The following is a 17,754-nucleotide window of genomic DNA, read 5'->3' on the forward strand; positions in this document are numbered from 1 at the left end:
TTTTCCAAACGGAAATGTTCCCATAATGCAGGACAATTGTTGGGGTCTCTGCGTAATCCCACTTTTCTAGGAACTGCCTGATCAGCCCAGAGAGTGGGTCCCTGGCAGCCACCTTTGTGCCGTGCCTCCCTGCCCCCACACCACAGCCAGTGCGTTCCATGGGAACGGACAACTCAGGTTGGACCGCGCAGATTCTCTTTTGAGAATCTGAATTGGGAGAGGGTGAGTTCCTGATTTGTTCATTTGACTGTTTTTAGTGTTGGAGTTAGTCTCTGAGACTGAGAGGGACTAGGGAGAAAGGTGTACGTGGGGTGGCCAGTCTGTGAGATGGATTGGAGGAGAGAAAACCAGTGCGTGGAAAAAGAACGAACAACGAAATGAAAAGAGCAGAGTCATAGAGAAGTCCTGATTATCTGGCTTCCAGCTCAGGACCCTTCCCAGGACCTAGTGGGAGTCACATTCCTGGAGGCATCCCTTTATCGTGGTAATAAATCCCTTTTCTGCTAAAGCTGGTGCTACCTCGTAGCTGTCAGTTGTAACCAATAAACTTCACCCTCACATGGTAAAGAATCAAATGATGCTAGAGATATTTTTGCCAGAACATTCTGTAGCAAGTCAGGTCTGTCCCTACAAGTACATACTGAATGGGATACTTAAGGGAGTTTCTTGCATTCTGGCAGCCCCATTACACAGCTGTCTGGTGACCATCAGAGATGAGATTGAAGTAGAATGTTGCATCAGAACTCCTGGACCCACAGGGTCCCAGCAGCTCTAGGTAGGGGGAGGGAGGGAAGGGCTGAACTGCCGACTATCCCTTGGTGCGTTTACTTCCCTGCCCCTGACTAATGGGGCAGGTGGAGGGGAGAAAGGCTAGCACCCCAGATCAAACGCTGCCCACTTGTCCCCCACTGACAATGTAGGGGCTGTCAGATGAAGGGTGTCTGTGTCTGTCTCTGTATCATAAGCCCTTAGCAGTGGTCAGTGAGGACGGGCAAGGAGGCTCAGTCTGAACCCCCTCCACACTTCACTCCCTTGCACCTGTCCAAGGAATATCATTGCAAACCTGGTCTGAGACCAAACCTTCTTGCCACATGAATCTTCTTCTGGAAATAAATGAACATTCCTGATAAAATGCTTAAGCATTTTTCTTATGAAATCAATTGTATTGAGATTTGTGCTGGGAAACGCGTTCTCTACCCACCCAGTTGACTGTCATTTGCCAGTGACCTTAAACCGAACATTCTTTTCTTTTCCTTTAGATTGTTCTGTCCCCTTCTGCTTCCTAGATCTCCTCCACACTGGCCCTGCCTGGTCCCTCCGCTTCTGAGGTCTGATTCTTTCCGTTTTACCTTCCATTCTGTAGACTATTTCCTTCCCCCCAAATTGCTTCTTTGCTAAAGCTAACCAGCTTTGATTTCCGTTACCTGCAACCAAGAAATCGTGACCACCTAGGCCTCCCCCAAAGGAACTTTGTCCCTGTAGAGGAGACACACTTTAATTGTGTGCAGAGCACTGATACCCTTAGCAGGGTGACCATGGCACTTTTTTTCTGAAACAAATGCTTAATTCACGGGCATGAATCAGAACTCCCTGGTAAACTGGGACATGTGGTCATCTTACACCTCGCCCACTCAAAGCTCCATGGGACAGACCTGAACGAGATTTCCTGTGTTGAGTCAGATCAAGCTGCAGGCTCCATGACTGGTGGCACCCTTCCATCAATTCCTTTGAGGTCCAGCCTTCGAAATACTTCTGATGTCCTGGGAAGATGCTGGTAGGTCATGGGAATCACGCATCAGTCGGCACTGTTTATGTTGGAACTATGATGACATCTGATTTTTGAACCTCCAACTTTCCTTCTTGATCCCTCAAAACATTCCTGGCAAATGCTTTCCCTATATGACCCTTTTAAGCCTCATTTTTCTCATCTGTGAAACGGTCACAATACTGAGGTTTGTCGCCGGGTTAGAGATAACTGTATATACCCAGCGCAATGTCTGACATACCATACATCATTGTTTCTAAGACATGTTTTCACATTTTAATATCTCGAAAATTGACCTACATCTGATGATCAATGGCATATAGTTTATTTTCAGTGTTTTTCTTATTAATTCATCAAAAACGGTGCCTCTTAAGATCAAGGGTGTCTCAGATTCAAACAGTAGGTGCTCAATATATTAATTACTGTAATGAATTTTTAATTTAGCGAATTTAGTATTTTTAACTTAGTAAATATTTTAAATTCTTTAATTTGATAACTTTATCAAAGTTGCACATGTGTACACTGTCAATCCTACAAGGATTATCAAAATTAGCAGTATGCCTACCCCTCTAGCCCCAGGCAAGCACTTCCAACTTCTGGCAGATTCTTCTGGTATATTTATCTCCATAGGTCTAAACAATATGCTTATGTTCCTGCTTTTTTTTCCCCTATCAGTTTTAGGCATTCTCTGCTGACTTCCTACTAATGAGGATAAGAATTTAACTCCAGCCACCTCCCCCATCACAACAGTCCTCTTACTCCAACACCCCTAACAGTCATACTGCAATTTCATTTGAGCCATAATTAGCAAATGCTATTCGCTAAGCTTGAGCTTAACTATACATGCAACTATAATCGTTCTTCCTTTTCTGGAAAATATTGTTTATTGTTCATAATTGCCTTCTTAAAAGAAAAACTTACCCAGTTTCTATGAATTCATCCCTAATTCACCTTCTAATTGTGGACACACAGGCACATGAGGTAATGAATCGCTTCAGCTTCTTGAAGACACTTCTCCCAAAGCCTCCTGGCAGGGGCAGTCAGCTGGAGGTTCAGGGCAAGTTGGGCTCACCCTTCCCCCTCATCCAGGGAACTGACTTGGCCGCACTCTTCTGGATGTCAAGCATTTCTTGTTAGTCCCTCTTTGGGCAGAGCAAATCCTCCAGTATCTTCTGCAGAATGAGTACCTGGGAGATTATTTTTGAGAACATGCACGTCTGAAGACATCTTTATTCTACCCTTAAACGTAATGGTTTGGGCATATGGTTTCATATGAAAGAGCAGCTTCTCCAGAAAGAATATAGACGGTATCATCTTCCAACTTCCAGTGTTACTGGTGAGAAGTCTGATGTCATTCTGATTCTCCATCCTGTATATGAAACTGGTTCTTTCCCCCTGGAAGCTTCCAGGATCTTTTCCTGGTCCTCAATACTCTGAAATTTCATGAAGATGAATCTTGGCATAAGTCTAATTTTATCCACTGTGCTAGGTACTTACTTGATGGGCCCTGTTGTTCTGGAAACACACATCCTTCGGTTCTGAGAAGTGTTCTTGACTTTTTAAAAAAGATTCTCTACCCTCTACTTACCCTGTTCTTTCTCAAACGTCTAAGTGAGGTTCCTAGGTTTTTTTTTGTGTTTTTTTAAAAAAAGAACGACTTCCTTTTGTTTTCACTAAGACAATTCTGCTTCCTTTTTCCCCCCAATAGATACTACTTAATATTAAGAGCTCTAATTCTTTGGAATTTCGTTTATAATTGGGAAAACTAAAAGTGTGCATGAAGTCAGAAAGAAACATAAGTACGGCATGTAGAAAGAAAAACAAGCGGACACCTCAAATGGCTCATCAAGGGAAAGAAACAAACCCAGTCCTAACCAGACTTATGAGTTCCTTTTGGTGATCTTAATTCTGATAAGTATGTTACGGTAGAAAGAAAGACACCAAACTTTTTTGGAACCCTAACTGTATTTCAGTACAAGCATTTGCTTACTGCTGAAAAATGATCTGCATACAGGTAGGACTGTTACGTTTATTTACATTTTAACCAATATGTGGTAAATATAATTTAGAAAAAACGATGTATTTAAGTCTACGTGCATGTTCAATTCATATTAAAAGGCTGTATTAAAATTTTGACTATGAAATTAAGATCTTAGAATTCTGGTCCCAAATTTTAGAAGGCCAAGGAGAGATCACTAAAAAGCTACAAGTTAAAAAATAATAATAAAAAGCGACAGAAAAATAATCTTAGGCTGTCCTTAGCTAATTTCTCCACAAAGCAGATAACAAATGGTACCCGTCCCACCGAGGAAGTTGTGCAGGCAAGTTTGCTTGTTTTTCCAACTGCTAGAATTTTTTTCTATTTTTCATGTTTTTGTTCTACTTCCTCAACTTTATTTTCCAACCTTCCATTGTTACTCATTTTCATAAGGGCACAATTTATAAGAGCTCTTCCGTTGTATTTTTAGCATTTCATCTTGTTCTCTTTCCATGGACGGCCAGATTTTATCTAAGGACATGAATGATTGTGGGTTTTTTTAAGTTTCCTTCTGTTTGTTGGCTTTGATGTCTTTCATATGAAATGCTCTGCTTACGTACAGGTAATCGGCTGGCTGTTCAAGTTTCAGAATGGGGTTCTCCTTAGGTGTCTGTGGGTGTGGGTGAGGCTTGCTGGCTGAAACCTTTCCTGGTGAGGCGCTCCGGCCAGCCTGTTTCATCATTGGTGGGGGGCACTTTCCGTCTTTTACCTTAGGCTGGTCACATCCCCTAGAGATTTCTCCAACCGCTTGCATTCTGCCAGGAGGGTCAGTCAGGCTGTCAGTACCTGGGAGGCACAGGGGAAAAAAGGAGGCTAGTGGAAGTTTCCAACATGGAAACTTCCATGTCACCCTCCTTGCAGTCCAGTAGCCTCTCCCTACTGTGCCTGGTGTCCCAGCTTCTGCCGGGTGAGAGGCAGCTGGCTGGCTCCACAGGGAAGGTAAGCGGGTCTAGCAGTTTGATGCTATATTTCAACTGACCCTAGTTTTAGCCCCTCTCACTCCCCCTTCCAGAGGTTCCTCAGCCTTTTGGGGGTTCTTCAGTGATGACAACTGGGTTTGTGCTCAGATTTCCCTACTGCTCACCGAGGATCCAGCCTTCTTGGATCTGCTAATTCAATTACAGCCCATCCGCTTTCCAGCACTCCCATCACAGCCCATCCGCTTTCCAGCACCCCAAATTTTGTTGCTGTTGTCACTTCTTCCTCGTCCTCTTGGGCTTATGCCATTAACACAATCTCTTTCTTGTCACTTCAGTGAGGACTTATGAGCATGGACCTAAATAAGTGTGTTCAATCTACCCTCATAGCTATGCCAATGTTCAAATTTCTTAAAATGAAAAAACCACCAGCTTGAAACCAAATGACAGTACCAACAGCCAAGATTTTCTTAGGCTCTGGGTCACAAAGCATCTTTAACATGCATTATCTTCTTTGAAGCCAAAGACAACTCTGTAAAGATTATTCTTTCTGGTCTATAGAAAAATCAAGAAAAAAGAGGTTTTCACCTACTAAAGCAGAGGTCCAGCACCCTGGCCAAATCTGGAAGGGCTTTTAAAAAACTCAGGACTGATCAGAACTGTTAAAAATCAAGAAGACCTTGCATTACAAAACCCAATTTTCAGCAGCTCTTGAAAAATCAGAAAATGGGGCAACACTGGCACCCCCCGCCCCCACCCGTGGATGTGAACCATAGTTGCCCCTTCCAGATGGAGCCCTCCAGTTCACCTCTGCCTCCAGCCAGCAGCTCCACTCTTAGGCGACCGGGAAACATTTGAATTTGAGACCACAAAGAAAGAAACCACTTTATTTGGAAACACGAAATAGAACTTAATACATATACAAAGGTAAATCTGTAACGCAAGTCGCAAGTCACTTCTCGGGGTCCCACCTGGTGTCCACCTTGTCTAGATGCCCCAGAGACCGGAAGCACGAGTAACGGACACAAATCCACGCAGAGAAAATGCACGTTTTGTCTGCTTTCCCCACCAGCTGCACATACTTGTGTAAACACTTGTGCGTTTGTACCACATGCCCAGTACTGCAAACAAATGTGTGGGGATGACAGGAAGTGCAGTCACTAAGTAGCAACAAGGGTAGTTATGCTGGATGGTCATTTCCCAGGGTGCCTCGGGGGAGGGGGAGGAAGGGGAGTGTTCAGACACGCTGGGGTTTGGGATTTCTTTCCTTCGGACATCCATAAAGCCTTCTTCTTCTAACCGGGAGCAAAACTGAAAGGGCCATAACAGTCCCGTTGAAATTTTATTTCCAGGATCTTTGGCGTAAGAACAGCTCTCGAAGCCTAGCTCCCGCTGGGCCGCTCACCGGTAGCATCTCTGTGGAAGACCCTACCGCCCAGAACCGCAGCTTCTCCACCCTGTGACTGGAGGTCCCCGATGACGCCCCAACTCTGCTTATCTCCTGGACCATCCCCTGCTTCTTGTACTTGAAGACAGTCTCTGATGTCCTCCCAGTTGGGCTGGAATGTCCTGGGTTGTTTTGTTTTGGGCACGTTCAGCATTTGTGGAAAAAAATGCCCTAACCAGCTTTAGAAGGCACAAAACTAGGTTCTGAAGGTGGAGGTTGCTCTTCTCAACAGCCTGCAGATCCTTTTACTCTCAGGAAGCATTTGCTTACCTGTCTACAGACAGCCATTGCAGCCCCCTGCTGGCGGGAAGGCCCAGTGGGTGGCTGGGTGACTGCAGCTGCAGGGGGGCTGGCTCCAGCCAATGGAGACAAGGCATCATTAACTGGGTGGAGGGGCCAGAGCTGCAAAGAGTGGGTGCGGGGACTGGGGCTGCCTCTCCATTTGTCCCCACATTTCCTGAGCACCTGTTCTGTGCCAGGCACTGGGTGTCTGAGCCCTAGAGGCCGGAAAACTGAGAGAGCTCTGACCCAAAGCTGATACAGTAGCTCTCAGTTGAGGATTAGAGCAGGGTTGGAACACTACAACCCAGGCAGGCCACCTGCTTTTGAAATCGAGTTTTACTGGCACACCAGCCACACTGATGTGACAACAGCAGGTGTAGCAGCTGCAAAGCCCATATGGCCGCACAGCCTAAAACATTTACTATCTGGCCCTTTACAAAAAAGTATGCCAGTTCCTGTATTAGAGAGAAGCATTGACACATAACTAAAAAATGAGATCGGTGTTCAGGGAACAAAAATTACTGGCATAGTGAAGTCTCAGAGGGAGGTGGCTGGCTGAAGTAAGAATGGTGACAAAAAAGCATGAGTTCTACGAGGTTTGATCACTTTGCAGAGAAAAGTCACAATGAAGTTGCTTCTGACTTACAGCGATCATTTGCAATTTAACTCTATGTACTGGATCAAAACGCATAAACAAAAAACGATTACCTGATCTGGGGCAAATGGAAAGAGAATGATCAGCTCCCGCTTCTGGAGTAAACTGGTTGTAATGAGTTCACACACGAAAGGAGGGAGTTAGTCATTTCTAGGCCCTGCTACCGGTTTTTCAAAGGTCATTTGGACACCAAGGTCATTTGGACTCCCCTTGAGTTTTCCTTGAGGACACACTCTGGACTTTGGAACTTAATGCTTACACAGGTTCAAGAGCCCACAGAACTTAACACTAACGTTTTAGTAAGCAGATAAGAATGGTTTGTATGCCACACTCTGCTTGCTTATGTTTTGATTTTTAAACAAAGAAAGAGAGGCTGCTTAATCGCTAGGGGTTGAGCGAAGCAGTCTGTTTTCTTTGCTACTTGAACCACCAGCTGAAATCATACTGATGTTAAATCTGAATTCCTTTTAAAGGAAATGCTCATTATGTACAGTTAGCCATAGCCTGGCCCTGGGGAAACTACTAGAATTAATGATTGTTTACGGTTCCTGCCCTCTCATTCTCAAACATCTTAAAAAAATCTCAAGGGGCTGCTGCAAATTACAAGAAAATCAACCTCACTTTGAGCAGAAAATGCCAAGGACGAGAGCTGGGAAGCAGATGCCACAAAAGAACACCGATGCTAAGAAAATGGGGAGAAATCCTGGACACAGGGTACTTCAGTCACACTGTGGACGCTGCCACTAGGGTGCAGAGGACACATTCACTGGGAGGCCAGGCTTCCATATACCCAGCCACTGTCCTTGCATGTCAGGCTCGAAGTACACTCACGTCCACACCAGCTGACGGAGGGCACAGAGGTAGTAAATGTGTGCACACAGACGCCGAGCCTGTTTTGAAAAGCCCACTGCAGAAAGCATGCCCACAAGTGGAATTTGGCTGCATTCCGGGAAATCAGTTGCATTTCGGGAAGGAAATGAAAGTAAAGGAGAGAAAACAGTCGTAGTGTGGGCCCTCCCTACCTCTTGGCAGAAGGGGGCCCGGGTGCTGTACCATCTCAGGTTCACAGCCAGTGCCACGCACGCTTCCAGGTGCTCTGGAAGGAAGGCTTTGTATTAAGTCGTGGCAACACATACCCATGGAAGGTTCCCAGGCAGCTCTTCATTCGCCACCCGACTCAGGAAACACAAGCTCTGCAGACCCGTGATTTCAATTCCAGCCTGAAAAGGCTGCTGAGCAAAAGCCCTAATATTTTCCAACGAAGGCAGAAAAGCACTTTCCTTACACCTCGTGACAAAACAACACCAAAAGAACCTCAGAATGCTATGTTGGTTCATTAGACTGCTTTTTCAATCCCCACACCCCCCAAAATTCTGCCCTAGGGGGACAGCTGTAGAATTTCTGCTGGTAGCAAAGACATTTTCAAGAGTCAAAAAATGACACACAGAAGTTGATGTACAACATAGTAAAAAACACGTCCCCTTCCCCTGCCAAAAAAACCCCTAAATAAGTCAGTAAGTCTTTCCCGCCCCCTCTAGCCCTTTTGCTCGAGACTGGCCGGCAGTGATTCTCCCGCGGAGTTACTCCTGCATCTGGGCCCAGGCCTCCTCCGCCTTCTGGTAGTACTGGTTGGCCAGCCGGCCCTTCATGGCTTCCATCGCTGCCTCGGCTGCCTGGCTGTACAAGTCGCCTGAAAGACAGCAGAGTGGGGCACAAACAGCTGAACCACCCGTGGTGTTCGCCACTCTGGGGCCTCACACCCGTCCCCGGAGTGTGAGACCAAACTACTCCCAAAACTACTCCTATACTCTCTCCCTCCAGATGAGCTGGGTGAGGCTCTATGTGGTCACGTGATCCAAGCCTGGCCAATCAAAGCATCCTCCCCATTTCCCACCAGGCCGCAGGGATTGGCCCAGACTTAGGCATAGCCAATCAGAGTAAGCCATCTCAATGAGCACAGTGATTGGCTTAAGGGTGAGTGGGTGATTCCATCTGAGCCAATCAGAGTAAGGCTGAGGACTTTTGCAGAACTAATTGGGAATTGTGGAAAAGTAGAGGAAATAAAGATTTTCAACAGCCTCATGTCAGTTCTGGACAGGTCTGGCCACCAAATGAATTTGTGCAACCTAGACAAAAAAATTTGGTTTTCAGAGCTTTTCAGATTTAGAAATTTCAAAAACGGGATTATAGAGTTGCATTATTTGCTTAATTTTTTAATATAATCTTAAAAAATAACTTTTTTTAAAGATTATATCATCCTGTACCTGTGACATCAGTTCAGTATGTTTATTATGTAACAGAAAAGAATATATATTATGTGTGTGTCACCTGATGGATGAACAAAAATGATATATCTGTACAATGGAATATTATTTGGCAATAAAAAGGAACGAAGTACTAACTTGCTACAACATAGATAAACCTTGAAAGTATTACGTTAAGTGAAAGAAGCCAGACACAAAAGGCTACATATTGTATGATTCCATCTATAGGAAATGTCAGGAAAGTAAACCCACTAAGACAGAAAGTAGGCAGCCAGGATGGAGGGAGAGGGAAATAAGACGTCACTGCTAACAGGTACCAGGTTTCTTTTTGCTGTGATGGAAATATTCTGGAATTAGAGAGTGGTGATGGTCACACAACATTGTGACTATATAAACCCCGCTGAACTGTACACTTTAAAATGGTGAATTTTATGTTATGAAAATGCCCACTCAATTTTTTAAATTGCAAAACACAGAAGAAGAAAAAAACCGAACCCCCCGATATACAGCCATTAAAATGAAAATGTTCATCCGCACACCAGTTACATGAAGCCCGTCCCGAGCCAGCACCAGATGGGTGTCCAGCGTGGCAGAACAGAGGGCCCCCCCAGCACCCAAAGAAGACACTCAGCCTTTACCTTGCCGTAGTTCCCAGTGGGACAGGAATGGCGTTCCCCCGTGGCCAGCCCCCCCCACCGCAGGGGCACGCCTGCGCAGACCCACCTGATCGCTGCGGGTCCTTCGCCAGCCCGCAGCCGCCCGTGAACAGCATCTCGGCCTCCCTGGCGAGCAGCGCGTACCGGGGCTCGTCTTGCATCCCGTCATACTCACCGCCCTCGTCACAGTCTGTCATCTCCAGGGCGGTGCTGTACCAGTGCAGAGCCTCCGGCCAGTCTCGGGACCTTGCCAGGAGATAGCGGAAAAGAGGGAGGTGACCATGGCAACAGGGCTGGAAGGAGGCGGCTTATCAGCAGGAGAAGCAACTCCGAGATGCCAGCGGGGCCACACCTGTGACCCAGGACCCACAGTACCCAATGCCATCACATCTAAGGGGCCTCATTCACACTGTAGATTTGCACAGTTATTGAGACAGCAGTCTTTAGCTTTCCCTAACACAATCGGTATATTACAACAATTTTCCAACAAAGGGAAAGAGAGCATCTTGAAAGGGGGTGGCATTTTCCCAGTTCGCACAAAATCACGCTATGGCCAGCATGCGCAGTGGCTGGCACCCCAATCGATCTGCCCTGTGACTCGGGTTGCAGGGGTGGCGGGTGGGGGACCCTTCGCGGAGGCCTTCAGCACATCTGAGTTGACAGCAATCTCGTGCCCCATCGCATGCTCTGCCCGTGTTGGCCAGCTCTGGCTCCCCTTCAGCTTGATGCCAGGTTCCCCGGAAGAACTGGCCTCCCTCTTTGCCTGTGGCCCTCTAGCCTCAGCTCTCTCCTGCTGCAGCACGTGAACAGCCAAACCACCCAGGGTAGACAAACATGCCACCCAAATCTCAACAACACACAATACAGAGCAAACGGCGTCATGTGTGTTACCCAGCATGAGTCACTATTTATAGCACATCAGGAATGAGCAAAGCCAGGCGCAGGTAAGAAGGTCTACCGGTGAAACGTGCCAGAAGCGACAGCTGTCATCACGTGCTAGCCTGCCCTCCAAGGCCCCACCTGACCTGACTCCGCCCTGCTCACGGCCCCCCTCCCCCACTCCCCATGCCAGGCTTTCTGTTCCGGAACAGGCCGGTTCCTGTCTGCTCCGTGGCCCTTGCACCAGCTGCTCCCTCAGCTTGGAACGGTCTTTCACCAACTCCTTCCATGCCTGGCTCCTCGTCCCTCCAACCCCAGCTTATACGTCAGCTCCTCAGAGCTGCTGTCCCCACACACCTTGTATCTCACAACTATCCCAAGCTGTAACTCTCCTGTTTACTCCCTCCCTGTTTATTATGGTTTCCCCACTACAACGGAAGGCCCAGGAAGGCAGGGACCAATAAATGTAAATGAGTGGCTGAATGGGCTGGCATTCGGGGGCGACTTTGGCTCCACTTTATTCTATTTAAAAAAAAAAAAGGGGGAACTATCTGAAAATTATCAGTGACACGTGACATACCTAACAAGCTAGGGTTTGAACACGTGACTGGAAGCCGCTCAGCTAGATCACCTCGCCCTTTCAGCTCTGACCCTCCCCAGTCTCGAAGGGCAGAGCACAACTGCCCCCAAATATTAAATGGGAAACCGGGGAAAGGGCCCAGTGTCCCCTGCCCGCTCCACTCAACTGCACACCCAGTGGGAGGGTGCCCACCCTGCTTACAATTGCCGATGACTCTTCCTTTCCCTGGTAGATGGTAACTTCTGAGGCGGATGACACGCTTTCAGTGCAAATTTGGGCCTACGTGGGACCTGCCTTACCCATAATCAGCCTTTAAATAATGCTCCCTAAATGGAAGAGGCTGGCGCGGCTTGGAATGAGGGAGAATAGCAAAATGACTATAGCAGCAGCTGTAACAGAAAACTGATAGATTGAAGTACATAAATATAAAAAAATCGGCACACCCCCAAACCCAGTAAGTATTAGTCACTGAGCGGTCTATGTCCTGTCTCCTACCCACCCCCTCCCAGCTACGGTAGCTATCTCTGGGGGAAAAAAAAAATTTTAAGCCAACTCATATGCCAAAGAGTTAACAGCCTTAATAACATACAAAAAAATTCTTACAAACCAGCAACAAAGAACTGTCGTCTCAAATAAAAAGTAGACAAAGGACATGAAAACACATGAAGCGAAGGTTTTTGAAGGACCACAGGTTCTGACATTCAGCGCCAGCTCCAGCACCTCCCGCCCAGGCCACGCTTCCCACTGCACTCACTGCGCACCATACATGCTGGCATTTCACCTGACCATCTTTTGTCTACCTCCCCTCTGTGTCAGCACAGCTCTGAGTCCAGTAAGAAGTGAGCCAGTAGACAGTCCACTGGAGGAGCAGTGAGAAGACCTAGCTTTTGGCTCTGCCACTTACTAGCTTGGGCAAGTCCCTTCACTTCTCAGAACGACAGTTTATTCATCTGTACAATGGGACCAAACGTGCCTTCCCCGTCTGTGTCAAAGAGCTGTGTCAGTTCGTTCATCCAAACAACTACTGAGCCAGGTGCTGCACGAGGCACTGGGACCACAGACATACAGACACGGTATTCTTGCTCCCCCTGAAACAGAACCCCCAACGTGACCGTGTGGTCCCAACAGAAGGGAGCTGTACCACTACACAGCAGGTACCCGATAAAATGTTACACGACACGTAATACAGACAGGTCATGTATCCAGATGCTTTAGACCCTGAGAGCTTGATAAGGCAGAGCTTGACTTTCCTTCTAGACCCAGTGACAGAGACCTTGACCCCGAGAGGAGGGAACCGCCAGGCTGCTACAGCTCTCCCATGAATGTGCACAGCCCGAGCCCTCCCAGAAAGCCCCAGGTGCCTGACAACAGCAGGGGGCAGCCAACAACCACGGAGTAGGATGCAGGTTCTAGAAACTGAGGCCAGGGAGGTAAAATAACTCAGGGGAGCCGAGCTTGGAACCCAGGTCTGTGCTGATGATACTGGAGGGGATGCTCCCACCTGCAGCCAGGGTCCCACCAGCTCCACCTGAGTGATGCCCACAGTACCTGTCGGGGCTGAGGTTCTGGCTGGTGTCAAAAGCTCGTGCCACCAGGATCATGGACTGTCTGTCGCCAGCTTCAGCTGCCTTCAGTAAGTAATCAAATCCTTTGGTTTTATTTTCTTCTGTCTCCTGTCAATTCCAACCAGAGACGGGGAGAGAAAAGGGAGTGAGGTTTGCACGGGAGGGGCCGCCAGGGTCTCACTAATCAATTATCTCCCTGTTTCTTGAATTGTTTGGAGAGCTCCGGGCTGGGGCGGCTGTAGAATTGCACATGGTGAGAAAGATAACGGGGCTAGTGCTTGTGGCAAAGAGCTCCTTGGGGGTTCCCATCAGGAGGGAGAAAGGGACGCTTGGCTCACCCTGCTCTCCCCTTCCGTCTGCTCTGATTCCTTCCTGCCTCCAACAGGATTCCCTGCTTCTATTCTTTTTATTGAGCTATTATTCACACACCATACAATTCACCTATTTAAAGAACACCACTCAGTAGTTTTTAGTATATTCACAGAATGTACAACTATCAGCATAATCAAGTTCAGAATATTTCCATTAAGTCAAAAAGAAACCAAACGCTGTACCCCAGACTGTCACCTCCCAGTCGCCCGACCCCACACAGCCGTGGGAAACCACCAACCTATTCTGGACATTTTATATAAATGTCCTTATACAATATGGGACTGGCTTCTTTCACTTAGCACTCCGTTTTCAAGGTTCCTTTATGTCACTGCATGGACCAGTGTTTCCTTCTTTTTGAAGGGCCACACACCATTCTATTGTATGGATGTTTCACATTCTGTTTATCTGTTCACCGGTCATTGCTGATGGACGTTTGGCTTGTTTCTACTTCTGGGCTATTGTGAAAGCTGCTGCTGTGAGCATTGGTGGGCAGGTTTTTGTGTGGATGCCTCTATTCTTGAGGGTATATCCCTGGGAGTGGGACTGCTGAGTCACAGGTAGCTCTGCATTTAGCCTTAGGAGGAGCTGTCCCGCTCTTTCCCACTGTGGCTGCACCACTGCACACCCAGCCAGCTTCCGTTCTGCTCCCCTAAGACCCATCCCACAGCAACAGCCGGAGACACACCTTTACAGCCCACGTCAGCACCCATCACTCTCTCAAAGGTGCCCCAAGACTTCCTACCTTACTCAGTGGCAAACGCAAAGCCCTCATGTCAGTCTAGAGGGTCCTTCTCAACCTTCAGGCTTCAAGCAATGCAGCAGGGACTACCCTGTCTCCCTTCTCGCCCGCTGCGTGCCAGGCTCTATTCTTGCCTCTAGGGGCGCTGCAAGAACCAACTATCTGGAAGCCTGCGCTGACCCCCGGGGACCCCAATCTGGGCCTTTCTTCATGTGTTTCCACCAGTACCTTCTGCTTCTCCCATCACACCAGGTCGTACTGCCTGGAAATGTGACTGTCACTTCCCAGCCATTCCCAAGGGCACAGATCGATTCTACCAGTTTCAACCAACCGATAAGCGCCTGGCCCCAAACTGATGCCCAGGAAATGTCTGTGGCATGCATACGCCTCCAGGATGGGGAGCATGGCGGGCTGGGGGACGCCCCTCTCACCTTCACAGAGACGTCAGCCAGGATGTGGTGGGGCAGCTGCGAGTACATGAGTCCCAGGCCCACGATGGCCTCCAGCTCACCCAGGTTGGCGGCGAGCTCCAGGTGGAAAACGGCTGATTCGCGGTCCCAGTCATCATCCTTCTCGCAGAAGCGCCCGCCCTCGTGGTAACGCACCATGGCCAGATGGACCTGCCACACAGAGCTGGGTGTTGGCCCGCGGTCTGGGAGGCCGCAGCCGCACCCCAGGGCCCCCAGCCAGCCTGCGGGAGGAAGCGATTAGCGGAGAGGCAAGAGCTGGGGGACGTGGGGTCGTGCAGAGGGCTCTGAAACGGGCATCTGCGATACCTTCCCCAAAATGGACTTCCCGATTTTCTTTTCAAGGTCCAGAGCATTAAGCCTTTCCAATTCCGGGGCCACGGCCGAAGGCCTCGGCAAGTGGAGGCGGGAGGAGTTGAGGAGATTCCACTTCTCCACACAGACCTGAAGGGAGAGAGCCGGAGAAGCCAGGGACTGGGGACTGACGTGCTGCCCCGCTGTCAGCCTGGCTGGCAAGGCAGGGAGTGGACCCTTAGGGTGTCAAGTGTTCTTGCACAAACACGGCACGATCCATTTCTAGTCACTCAAATTCTGTCCGCTTGTGGGCGAAGGGACAGCAACAGGACACAAAGGCCAGCAGAACGGAGCACAGCAGTTCAAAGAAGCATTTCCCCTTGTTTATCAACCTCGGTGGGGGTGGGGAGTTTGGACCCTAAGCCCCCACTGGCCAGAGCCCCACACAAGGCACCGGAAGAGTCTGACTTCAGACTCTGCAGCAAATCCACCTGCTTTCCTCTGGGCCTCAACTGGGTGCTTCTGGGAATGTCTCCCAGCTAAAGACAAGACACCCTGTCAAGGTTCTCGCAGGACAGAACCAGGCAGCTGGGTGTGCGCTGAACATCCCACAATGCACAGCACAGCCCCACAACAAAGAACGACCCAGCCCGGAATGAACCCAGCCCCACGCCATGCTGAGGCCTGATGGAGAAACACTGCCCGGGGAACAGTCTGTCCTAGAGGGAGGAGTCACGCCCGCTGCGGTGATCAGGGGAGGCTCCTGGAGGCGGTGCCCCCGGGTCCAGCGTGGGAGAGCAGGCGGGCTCTGAGGAGACAGAACCGCAGCGGGAGGAAGGGCCTTGCAGGTGGGAGAGAGACTTGCCTTCGCAAGGGCCGGAAGGTGAGAGGCTGAAGGGTGTGTCAGAGTCAGCTAGAGAAGAGCATAGCGTTCCTGAGGGAGCACGGGTCTTTCCCACACCTGCCTGCTGATATTGACCACCTGGGATCCTGTTAGAAACACTAGCCAGGTAAGCTGTGGAGGGTTGCTGAAGCCCCCCGTTTTCTCCTACGTAAAATGGGGATAACATCGGCCTGTCTCACTGGGTGGCTGCAGGAAGTAAAGGAACACTGCACGGCGTTTACGTGGGCACGGCTTTCACGCGTGAGCTGTGGCTGTTGTGACCTCCCCTCCAGGATGGGCCATCCTGGTCATCTCCGATCCTCCCCACAGATCTCCCAGCGTCCCACCCAGGGCAGGGGCTCTAAAAGGATTTGCCAAGGGGACTGGCTCCTTTGCAAAACCTTCCTTAAGGAGATGTGTGAGGCGCCCGGGCAGGCTGCAGTGATGTGAGGGAGGGGACAGAAGCAGAGCCCGGAAACGGCAAGCACACAGCCACGACAGGGTTCCTCGGGGAGCATTACCCGTCCGCAGCTGCCCAGGCTGTCTTCGTCCGACTCGTACGTGTGGTTACCATTCGAGTGGCCCTGAGGGAGGCAGAGAATAGAGTGATCCAAACAGCAGCCTTTCCTCCTGGGAAACTGGACCAGCCCTCCAGGGAACCCTCCTCCTAAGGGACAGGGCCTGATCCCGGGAAAGCTGGAACACTGCCTGCCAAGCAGAGAGGATGCTGGGTAACAGGCAGGACTGATGTGCTAGTGTGGCCACAGCCTTCCTCTCACTGTCCCTGTGTGCACAGGAACGGACTCAGAGGCACAGGATCCCAGAAAACTGGGCCCCGATCCTTGCTCCAGCCAAAGCCCTCATTACGTCTTCACCTGCAGTAATGAAGCTGAGAGCAGAAGGCTCCCAGCAAGACGAGCCCTGATGCTCAGATGCCGGTACACAGCTAAACCTCTAACTGGCTGACACTGCCTGAGGTTACCCTCACCAGGACACGCCTGGGAGGTGCCTCAGAAACCTGCCCTCAGGTTTGAAGCCTCCCTCCCCACGCCTTGGATCTGGGCCCTCCCACCTGTACCAGTTCCATTCAGCCTATTACCCAGCATCCTCTCTGTTTAGCAACCAGAGATCCCAGCTTCTCTTTCAACCGTGCATCTAATCCCCCACACTTGTCCCCTTTACTGAACTTACTGGTCCCCATTCCCTTTTTATCTTCTGCCCTGCATTCGTCACTACCTGAAATGATCTTATCTATTAATTGAGTTGTTATGCTGTCACGACTCACTTCATCCCAGCCCCCGCCCCCCATCTTCCCAACAGAAGATGAGGCAACAGAAAACTCTGATGTCACTTCCTAGGGGTTCCTTACGTGTTCTCGGGGCTCTGGGTCATCCAGTTCACCCCGCTTCTCACTGGGGTATCCGCTGTCCCCACTGTCCTGTGGAGAGAAGATGACCATAGGGTCTCAGTGGCCCCTGGAGTACATAGTGGTGGTAATTTCCCAACACCCCAGACATGTGCTTTCTCTCCTCTGTCCCATCACCTCACCTAACATTCTCTTCCTCCTGCCCTTGCTGGTTGGGTGACAAGGGAGCGGTAAAAAGTAATAGCCAAGAGCTTGGGCTCTAAGGCCAGACTGCCTGGGCTCAAATCTGAGCTCTGTGAAGGCCAGCTGTGACCCCGGGCAACCGTTTACCCTCTGAGCTCTGGTTTCCTTCATTCTGGGGGTTCATTACAGCACCAATACCAAAGAGCTGTGAGGGGGAAATGAGGCGTTATACTCCGAGAGTGTGGGTCACAGTCCCAATATTGTTAACAGTGGCTCACCCATTTCACAGGCAGGAAAACAAAGGCGGGCTTAAGCAGGGTGAGCCAGTGACAAAAATGTAGCACTGGGAACAATATTTACTACAAGGAAGCCCTCTGCCCACACTGCACAGGTCACCTGGGC

At 49.4% G+C, this 17,754-nt stretch overlaps 1 protein-coding gene across 3 annotated transcripts in view; it reads right to left on the reverse strand.

The window, feature by feature from the left end:
- Positions 1-5,591: 5,591 nt before the first annotated feature.
- The window catches only part of EEF2K (eukaryotic elongation factor 2 kinase), a 53,228-nt gene continuing 41,065 nt past the window's right edge, over positions 5,592-17,754 (reverse strand). For 2 of the 3 annotated variants that reach the window (XM_088801165.1, XM_088801166.1), the window contains 7 exons: positions 17,173-17,241; positions 16,325-16,387; positions 14,936-15,070; positions 14,591-14,779; positions 13,032-13,156; positions 10,092-10,270; positions 5,592-8,794 (listed from right to left, as the gene is read on the reverse strand). In XM_088801165.1, the coding sequence (XP_088657291.1) occupies positions 8,685-8,794; positions 10,092-10,270; positions 13,032-13,156; positions 14,591-14,779; positions 14,936-15,070; positions 16,325-16,387; positions 17,173-17,241 (870 nt within the window). In that variant the 3' untranslated portion in view covers positions 5,592-8,684. The remainder of the gene's footprint in view (positions 8,795-10,091; positions 10,271-13,031; positions 13,157-14,590; positions 14,780-14,935; positions 15,071-16,324; positions 16,388-17,172; positions 17,242-17,754) is intronic. The other variant, XM_088801167.1, reaches the window with a different exon arrangement.

Source organism: Rhinolophus sinicus, chromosome 10 (assembly GCF_057876585.1).
Source record: "Rhinolophus sinicus isolate RSI-liver-muscle chromosome 10, RSI-T2T, whole genome shotgun sequence".
NCBI lineage: Eukaryota > Metazoa > Chordata > Mammalia > Chiroptera > Rhinolophidae > Rhinolophus > Rhinolophus sinicus.